The sequence below is a fragment of the Abramis brama genome, assembly GCF_963993115.1.
Source record: "Abramis brama genome assembly, chromosome: 20".
Lineage (NCBI taxonomy): Eukaryota > Metazoa > Chordata > Actinopteri > Cypriniformes > Leuciscidae > Abramis > Abramis brama.
Window position 1 is genome coordinate 26163163 of NC_139982.1, and position 10519 is coordinate 26173681.

Below are 10519 nucleotides of genomic sequence, written 5' to 3' on the forward strand. Positions count from 1 at the left end.
AATTATTAATAAAAACTATAATATAGTATTTTAATGATTCAAATGAAAATATTTTAAGAAAGTTTTGTATTTTCTGCTGAGGCCGTGCAGTTCCTCCTCAGACCCCCAGGGGTCCCTGGTTTGAAAACAGTGGTACTAACGCATTAGTCCCAATACGCCTCAACCAAACATTTAGGATTCACGGTTACAGAAACTATGTAGTCTTTAGTGGATTATCCCGAAATAATAAACTTGTTGACAAGCATTGTTCACTCCAGCAGCAACGCTTCAGTTATTCCCGTTTGCAGCTCCAGTGTCTTGTTTTACAGGTCCCCTCCATGATAGGAGCCCGATTTCTTTAGTTGGAGATAAGGAATGGAGAGATAACACAACCATACGGTGGCAAATTTTGTGGGTGTGGATAAAGATAAGGATTAAATAAATCCCTGTGAAATCACGTTTATGAAGAGAACCATAATACTCCAGAAAGTGATGGGACAGAGTTGGAAGGTGAGAGAGGGATTTGCCTATGACAAATCAGACAGGAAGACAAAGAGTGAGGCCAGAGAGTGTCAGCGGCTCTTATCTCACGGAGCAGCAGGGAGCCGTTTATCTATTGTCCGGAGGTGGCAGCACTGTGGCCGTGACACGCACGATGGAACAATTAACTCGCTGGCATTTCGTCTTATCTAACATAACTCAGCACTGACAACATCTTTGGCCACAGCTGCTGCAGATCATTACCATCGAGCAACAAAAAGGAAAATAAAAGACTTGCTTTGACATCCAGCATTGTCCCCGTATGTGAAGGGATGAGCCGTTCCCAAACTTTATTGGCCACTGGTTCAATCAGGTTGAAATTCATCCTCTATGTATAAGTCAAGTCTTTTAGAAAGAAGAAAGATTTTTGTGTCCTGTACTCTAAGGGCCCTGTCATATGAGCACAAATGGCTTTTAAAGGGAATGGGAGATGAGACTCTGATTGGTTTACTGCACGTTACGCCCAAAACACACCCATTAATCGTTAAGAGCGCCGACCATTTTCCTGTCGTTAAACTAGCAAAAGTGGATTCGGACATGCACTTGCAAGTGCACTTGCGCCCTGTGCTTTAGACCATGCGCTTAGATTGTAGATATATATATATTTTATTTGGGATTCATGTAATTCATAGAAAATGTTTAATTTTCATCAATTAATTTGAAATAAAATGTAGCCATCTGCAGGTTAAAAGTTTTTATTTTGTGCCATCTTGGCTAAATCTGGCAAAATGTATCAATCATTGTGATGTTAATTAATGTGTCCCTCACAAATAAATAAAATAAATACAAAATGACTCAATTAAATGTTCTGTGTTCGCCCCGAGGAAATAAAAGCTTCATTCAGTGTTTAAAAAATGGTTTTATTAGTGTTTAATTGCAAAATACACAGTCTATATACAAGCATTAATAAAAACTTGACATTGTGTCTTTTTGTGGTCCATGATGTGTATTGACAGTCATGTCAATAAAGACCACAACCTTCAATTGTTAGTGCTTTTTAACATTTTAGTCCTTCATTTCAACTCCTTTGCTGTTTTACTATGGTAAAAGTCTACTCAAAGAGTTCATTCTACTTGCATTCAAAAGAAATGAAGCCATTTAAAAGCCAAACTGGAGTCATCCTCGGGATATTTCTCATTTTCAAAAGCCGGTTAAATAGCTTTTGACAATGTATATTCAAAACTGTTACGCTTTAAATTCAAATTCATAAAAAAACATTGGTACATTTTTAATGTAAACAAAGTATTAAAGAGCATAAAAATAGTCAAATAACAACAACAAGGTGACAGACGAGTACACAATTATTATAAACACAACATCATAGTCCCAGTTCTTCAAAAATAAAAATAAAAATAAAAATAAAAATAGAATGGCCATAATATTATAAATAAGAGTTTCACTTGGAAGTTACATGTGAAGACAAAGTCCTTCACTTCTCAGACTCTCTCCAGCCTCGAGCGTTTCGGCCAAACTTATAGACAAGTCTACGTCCATCCACCCGTTCCAGGATCTCTCGTTTATAATAATACCTTTGGAGGTGAAAACAGAGAGAGAGATAGAAACATGTGAGCAGCTCGGAATACTGATCAGAATCCTTTAAAAAGTTGCAAAACTCCAGGGAAGATGTTACCTCATGGCTCGACTGAGTTTCTCGTAGGTCATACTGCTGTTATTTTTCTTCTTGCCCCAAAGCTGAGCCACAGCTTCCGACTTAAGGAAGCGGAAAACCCCTTCAGAGCGATCCTCCCATTTGATTAGGCCAGGGTTACGCTCGGGGTTCAGGAGAATGTCTCGGATGAACTCCCACAGGTGCGTCCCACGAGGGTCTGGGAAATATGGAAATATTGAGATTGTGTGAACGTAGAGAGATGAGAAACCAAAGGAATCTAAAGCTTGAAAAAGCACATGCACGTGCCAGAGGTTTCGGTATGTGCTGCTATCAGGTATTCAAAGACAACAGCTGGGTGAAGCTCAGAACATATTAACAGAAAAAAAAAACCTTTAGGGAAGTAAGATATTAATAACCTGTCAACTTACTGTGTCTTTTGACTTGTGACCGTTTGGGATCTGAAAGGAGAAAATGGAAATGAAACCATATTTAAAATTATAAGGGACATGTCACATTTCTTTTTGGATCAGGAAACTCCAACAACTATGAATAATAACTCCAGTTTTGGCTTTAAAATATTTTATGGCTTTCGAAGACTAGTGCACGAGTCATATGAGCTGCGTCCTAAAGCTTAAAAAATGTTGCCTTCAAAAATGGATTCCCTTCACTGCCTTTGATATCCCACAATCCTACGTACCATTCTGTATCAGTTATGCTTAAAAAAAAAAAGATGGTGTCTGAAGGTACAGTTGGTGGTCAGATTGTGTAAATGTAAATTTTTGACCAAATTTTTCCACTTTTACTGTACTGTAGTAATGTAGTAATTTAATATACGCTTAGTTATCACTAAAGCTCTCTCCATTTTGTTGTAGAATAGATCATTAAACCTCAGAAGTCTGTCCAAAATCAGTTCCGTGAGATACTTTCATGGGCAAACGCTGCTTGCAAAGTTGCAAAGCTGCCTGATAGGGCAGTGAGGCACCAAGTCAGCTGCCTAAGATTTCGGACACAGCCATAGGTTCGATTCTCAATCCCGGCTGGAAAACGTACTGTAGGTTGGGGGAGTGAATGAAAAGCGCTCTCTTCCACCCTCAAAACCCATGACTGACCCCCTCAATCGCTCCATGGGCGCCACAGAGAATGGCTGCCCACTGCTCCAGGTGTGTGTCTACGGTTTGCAGTGTGTAAGTGTTTACTACTCACTGCTCTTAATGTGTGTGCACTAACTTGGATGGGTTAAATGCAGAGGACAAATTCCAAGTATGGGTTACCACTTGGCTCTTACTTCACGTCACTTTAAGGGTGCTTTGATGACCTTTTTGTAGACCAGTTAGTATTCATTCCAATGTAATTGTATTATAACTATGAACATTAGTCTGTAAAATATATTTATTTGCAAACAAGTTAAAACAGATCTATTTATGGATTTATATTCGTGCATTTGGCAGATGCCTCTATTCAAAGCAACTTAAAGAAATACATTTTTATCTGTTAATGCATTCCCTAGGAATCGAACCTATAACCGTGTTGGTGCACTTAATAGATTTTATATGCATCAGGATAATTGAACAACAAATATAAGCATTACTATACTATACCATACCATACATGATACCGGCATAGAGAGGAAGCAATACTGTTTTTAGGATTATCTTTAGGACAGTTCAAATTAAGATCATTTACCTGGGCTTGAGGGAGCCGTTGAGGCCAATGTGATGTTGGGCTGGAATGAGCTTTTAATATCAAACAGTTCTGAGGAAAGAGGAAATATGATACAATATTGTCAAATCATCAGATTAATATGTGCATAAATAAACACACTTAATCTTGTTTTCATAGGAAACATGTAAATCACTATAAAAATACGTTTTAAAAACTCATCAGTGGATTTCACAGGTACCTGAAGGGCTGTAAAAGCTGGGTTCTTCCTTGAAAGGTAGGATTGAACATGGGAAATCTGCTGAGGAAATTGAAGCACTTGGTCACAAAATTGCGACATGAGAAGTCTACAATTCTTTCAAGAGAATCGGTAAGCTCCGTTTTCAGCAGCAGATACTGGGTCAATGTTAAAAGTCACTGGAATTATGTGAACTTTATGGATTAAAACGAAATCAAAAGCTTTTTGAGTATTTACTCACCATCTATTTCTGTTTTAATGTCCCCTGGTATAAACATATCTGTTTGACCATACTGACCTGTCAGACATTAAGAAAAAAAGAAAAACAAAATGAGTGTCTAAAAATGTCTTCAAAACAGAGTGCATGTTTTGCAACGACTATCATCAAATTTCCAAGTCATTCCCCGCATCATGTTGTCTTAAACCAGTTTAACTTGCTGGCATGGTTCTCACATGTCACCTCTATACGTCTTCTGGATTTTATAAGGTTTAGTAATACACTGTAATGGAAACTGAAACAAAAGTATAGCCCTGACTGATTATGAATCCATTTCAAATATTTGTTTCTCTAAAAACTATTTCATGGGAATATCTATGGGTGAATACTGGGTGAACAATTCTGTACTAATGTACTATACCATAATGAATCCAAGAGGGACACATGCTCAATGGCTGGACTTTCCAAGCTCATGCTTGTGAGATTTCACTAGAACAAACACTAATTTTTCCACAAAAGAATGCTTCTAGTGATTAAAATTGGGATTCCTAAACGGCAAGCTCTGACAAGGATACTTGCTGCCAATTACACCACTTCATTTGAAAATTATAAAACATACCGTCATATTATTTTTGTTGAACACTCAGTGGAATGTTCAATGTTCCTGAACTACCATCCTTTTTTTAAAAACTATTTCTGGCCTTTCTACCTTTATTTTGATAGGACAGTCAAAGAGACAGGAAATGAATAGATATAAGAGAGGAGAATGGGATCAGGAATGGACCACGAGTTGGGACTCGTGTCATCTGAAGTAATGTTGCACCATGCCCTTAAGAACTTGAAACAACATTCCTATAGCAAACAATCGAAAGGTAAACCCACACAACCGCACCTCTTATCCCTACCCCAAAACCCATAACCATAACATACTCCATGTCAGAGGGAATTAAAGGGAAACTACTGATTGATAAGAAGACCTAACCCAAAGTCAACCCTTAAACCCAACTGTAACAATCTGATATCTGGTCGATCAAGGATCAGCAAGGTTGTTGATCCAGGACCATGTTCTACATGACATCTTACCGTTCCACTTGAGGTCAGTCAGGCTCTGGAAAAGTATAGAACCTACGGATCCGGCCGCCCGGGTGAAGTCTTGGAAGCTCATGTTGCACAATTGCCTCCCGTCAAGGTCAAAGTTCTGGAAGGGAATGCTGGTGGCATCAATTTGGTGCATGTCCAGCGTCTGTTGGAGCCATTCCCACACCTGGTACTTGGTCCAGTTCTGTGGGTGATGATCCTGAGACCAGAGCCGGCTTGTGTAACCGGATGTTACCATGGAAACTGGGGATGCAAGTTGAAGCAGAATAGTTTCAAAAGGATTTAGAAAATGTCTCTACTGAAACCTTGTTTATGCTGGTTGGTCAAGTGGACCAATACTGCCACATTTGACCACTTTAGTGAAGTTGGTTGACCAAAAGAAAGACTTTATGGTTTATCTAGAGTGCACCAGATAAAACTACTAACTGGAGTAGAATGAAGTGAAACGTTTCTATGTTCAAGCTGGAGGATCAGCACAATTATGGTGTTTCCAGCTGAGTTTGCTGGTGTAGTTGGTTGAAGTCTTTGTTGTAGCAGGTTGACTAAGGAAGTCTTACTGGTTTAGCTACAGCAGAGGTATTCAATCCTGCTCCTGGAGACCCACTGACCTTCAATGTTTATTTCCAACCTGCTTCCACAAACCTATTTATGATTTTAAAGCAATCATGAAGACCTTGATTAGCTGGTTCAGGTCTGTTTGATTAGGGTAAGAGCTAAACTCTGCAGGATAGTGGGTCTCCAAGAGTTGGGTTGAAGGTCTCTGAGCTAGACTGCAGGACAGTAGCATCACATGTGGGGACCATCAGATCCAAAACAATATATATGCTGTTGAACAGCTAAACAAGTCGTTTCAGCAGTGGTGAAACTAATATTCACTTAAGAAGATTCAGTTCCACACGGTTTCTAGATAAGTATGAATCACTTTCACTATCTCTATCATGGTCCCCTGTGCATGCAACTGATAACCTGGTAACTCCAGCAGTGACTGCTAGAGTAAATGATTAACCTGCCACAAAGAGTCTCCGCCGATTAGTGATAAACGAAACCTACAACCTAAAACCTTAACTGGAATTACACTGGATGGCAGAATAACCATAAGTGCACCTTCTTAGACTCTTTAGTTCATGGTGTTTCAGATGAAAAAGACATTTACCATCAGCACAGTTGTAGTGAGCCATCCATGAAGCAGGTAGCTGGTTGTCGACACTCACAGTAGCTGGGATACTCATGACACCGCTGGCCTGAAGGACCATGATCCAGTGCTGTTGAATACAGGATATAGAAAAGAAACTTTACTTGTTGCCTTTTTTCACCCAATGTAAATTTGGAAGATCGACATGGACTAGAAGAGTCTAACTTAGCCTCGGATATAAAGTTGATGCCTTATAGCTTGTTCCTGGTGCAAAACATTCTTGTAATAGTAAACATACATTTTTGATCATACAGGTTTGATCAGTAAAGGAAAACAAAGGTCTTGTATGTACAGAGAGGTAAAGGGAGGGGGTGAAAGTTGTGTGGGCGTCCTTCGTGCTACATTCAACCACACATGCAGATACATTTGCACAGGAATGTGTTAGTGTGTCTAACTGCTTTGCATACATAAAGGTCCACCTGTCCTTCAGTTAAACAGTTAGATCAATGGTACAGTTATACCGTGTACTTGCAACAGCATTATACAAAGCACTTTTTAAAATCATCTGTCGATGTGAATGCATTTGTGATCTAAGTTCCAGGTTAGCTGAAAACTACTGCACAAACATAATTGTGTTTGATTCTGAAGTTTTTGTACGTAGGAGCCCAATGAAAAACTTGATCATAATCTAATCCCAATCAAGTATCCTGAAAAGCTGATTGTCTTTTAACCTTTATAAAATAATATTCTAATATGATCATTCAAAAACCCAATTTTCAGACATTGTAGTCCCTGTTCAAAAAGGTTCAAAAACTAAATTATGCAGTCTCCTATGATACCTCATAAGTCCAATGAAAAATCCAGGATGGTTGATGGCACAAGAGAAATGTTGATTATACATTATAAATGCACTTTTAAAATACAAATACAAAAGTATTTTATGCAATATTTGTATATTTTATGTATTTTTATGCCTGAGTTTACACTGTTAGCTTAGCAATATGCTAACATAAACTCAACATAAAATTGTAAGTCGCATAAGAAGTGCTATTTTTGTAGTGCACAGACTTGTTATTTATGTAGCTGCTTCAAATCATTCCGTACAAGGTTCCATGATGTTGCTTTATGACCTATTGGATTTTCTAACTTTATTTGTGGGATCAAATGAGAAAAATAAGATATAATTTTATTTTCACTATAAGTTTCCTTGCTGCAAAAAAACACATTTACTAACAATGTAACCCTTAAATTAGCATAATTATCAGTATCTCACATGACATGGATCATGTGAGCTCCACCGATTGTAGACGAATCAGGACGCTGCTCATTTGCATAAAGAGAAACTTTTCTCAGCTTTGTCGCATTGCTTGACATGCCTGAATCATATCATCAACGCCAACTTCCGCTCAAGTTGTTATGTCCGGTTGTTTTGACGCTTCGAGTCGCCGTTAGTGTGAATGTCCACTTACAAAGAAACCCAGATGTAAATTAGATAATGGTCATAATCATAGAGAAAATATGTATGATATGAACACGGGGTGAAAACATGATGCTAAAAATTTAAATTAAAACCTCTTTCTTTTTTTGTGTATTTGTCAAAAAAAAAAAAAAAAAAAAAAAAAAAAAAATCAGCAGGGTGCCAGTAGTAAAGACTATAATCATTTATTTACACAGTTTATTGACATTCCTGGGAAGGCTTGTAAACCTGTTTAGTTTGATTTCGTAGTCAAACGTAGATTCTCGTATATACTGTGTATAATGCTGTATGTGAACAACCTGTGTTATCTGCTCTGCTAACAGACTTCCTACTTGAAATCTGACCTATATTTGTCTTTTTATAGATCTAAAGATGACTAACCTAGCACATCATTTTATGGAATGTTTATAAAACTGGGGGGAGCTATATGCTAACAATATAGGCCAAGATAATGTTCACACCTAGAGCAAATAAAGGAGATTAGAAACTTAGCATTTGTATTGTCCCAAAAAAAACTTCAACCACTGCTTAGTTAAGCTAAGCTAAAATTAATTTAAATGTTTCAATGTTCCTCCCACATTAAAATTATTTATTTAAGTTGCTACCTGAACTATTTAAGTACAATCAACTTGGATGTTTAAGTAATTTCAACCTAAATTACATTAAACTGGCTTTAAAAATGAGTTGAATCTTGTATAACATAAATAAAGTTGAAAAGTGCTTTGATGAGTTAAAGCGATGTAAAGACATATGTTGTCATAACTTATTGATCATATAATTTTTTACAGTGTGTAAAGTAAGTAAAAGTAATAGTAAAAGTAGTAAAAGTAATTACTCAAATGTATGAATTAATTTGTGAAGCACAGAACTTTAACAGATCCCAGTTTCCCATTATGAATGGACATTCTGTATAATTACAATTTGTTTTACATAGCGAGTTGAATCTACTTTTTTCAACACATATATCATTCGAAAATCAAATTACTAATGAATTGCTCTTTGTCTTTTAACTGGAAAATCAGGTTGCCAGTTTCTTTCCACTATTATGAAACCCATCTGATGTATTCATCCCAGACTGGTGTGTTACTATGGTAATTTCTACTGTAATGTATGAGGAAAAGAAATCTATAAATGCATATTTTGGTGTTTATGACATTCCTTACAGTGACTGACATTTCCTTCACCTGTCATTTACAGCGCAATAGGGGCCATTTACACTCAATTTGGATGTGTTGTTTACAGAATGCAAAGGGTTTCCCAGTTACCCTAAAAGTGTTTCACACTTAAAAATTTATGAATGTCAGAGCATTACATATAAATAATCAAACCAAATGGCATCTGCAACAGATGATTCTTTTCAAAAAAGTAAATTCACCTTTTCAAGCAATTTTAGCAATTTTTTTCTACAACTGGTCCCAATTTTAGTGGATGCATAAACTCAGTTCCACTAAATTAGCTTTAACTGCAAAGTGTCCAAAAAAATTTGAACAGAATGTCATTATATTGAAAAAAATTGCTTAATAAAAATAAAAAGAAAAAAAGAATAGATGTTGCCTTAAATTCTTAAGTACAACCAACTTAGATGTTTAAGTCATTTCAACTTAAATTACATTAACCTGACTTTAAAAAAATGAGTGGAATCGTGTATAACTTATAAAAAAAGTTGAAAATTGCTTAACTTATTTTGATGAGTTAAAGCAATTTTATAGCAGTGTATCAAATAGTTGTTGATTTTAAACCTGTTTAATGTGATTCTATGTTAAAAAGAAAGTTTTAAGAATGCTGCACGTATGCAAATGTTGAGAGAGCAAAGGCAAAATAGGCACAAAATTCACATTATTTTTATACAACTATTGATTGTCACTTGTTAAACTGAATTGTTTTGCATCATCTGGGACCATCACTGAAGTGCACGAGTGAATAAAACCTGTTCTGCAGAGAATCAAAGATAATTAAAGTGTGTAATATTGCTCACCAGAGATGATGAATGTGATCCAGATGGACTGCTACTTGTTGAAAGTTAAATGTCTTTTTCTTGTCCCTCTAAAGTTTTCAGCGTCTGTATGGGGAGAGAAGATTTCAGTTTAATGGAGAGACTGCGTTGTGTACCTGTGACACAGTTTAGGCCTGCCAAACTTCTGTGACGGAGTGTGACCTTGTTCACCAATGAGGATTTTTATTCCGTCTGCTTCCTGTTGCTTTGATTGGCTTCTTTCATGTCAGGTTGGTTCCTAGGTATTTGCATACGGTAAGAAAGGTACTGTTGTAGCAAGTCACTTTCACTATGAACACACTATCAGTCTCTCTCTCTTTCTCTCTCGCCCACACACTCACCCACATGCTTCAGCAATCCTGCCAGTAATTAACCTATTGATGTTGAACAAGAACCGAACTATCCAGGCGTCCTTTTTGTTTTAACATAATTTTTTTGGTTTTGTTTCTAAGGACAAAATTAATAACAGAGCCAGTAAACAAAAATCTCACAAAGTAATTTCATATAAGACTAAAATTATATATATTTCTGGCATTATTTTCATGGCAAATAAGCACATCATTTCATTTCTTTTGAA

The 10519-nt window shown here is 36.8% G+C and overlaps 1 protein-coding gene across 3 annotated transcripts; it reads right to left on the reverse strand.

The window, feature by feature from the left end:
- Positions 1–1360: 1360 nt before the first annotated feature.
- On the reverse strand, positions 1361–10152 carry ehf (ets homologous factor). Of its 3 annotated transcripts, XM_084095979.1 has the most exons (10): positions 10105–10152; positions 9925–10008; positions 6494–6602; positions 5326–5583; positions 4267–4323; positions 4029–4088; positions 3812–3880; positions 2557–2586; positions 2150–2345; positions 1361–2048 (listed from the first exon to the last, which is right to left on the reverse strand). In XM_084095979.1, exons 3-10 carry the CDS (start codon positions 6591–6593, stop codon positions 1949–1951), a joined length of 870 nt encoding a protein of 289 aa, XP_083952105.1. In that variant the 5' UTR covers positions 6594–6602; positions 9925–10008; positions 10105–10152; the 3' UTR covers positions 1361–1948. The 3 variants fall into 3 exon arrangements, with proteins under 3 accessions (XP_083952105.1, XP_083952104.1, XP_083952106.1); XM_084095978.1 differs by lacking the exon at positions 10105–10152 and having other exon boundaries at positions 9925–10091; XM_084095980.1 differs by lacking the exon at positions 10105–10152 and having other exon boundaries at positions 4029–4085; positions 9925–10061.
- Between the last annotated feature and the right edge of the window lie 367 nt (positions 10153–10519).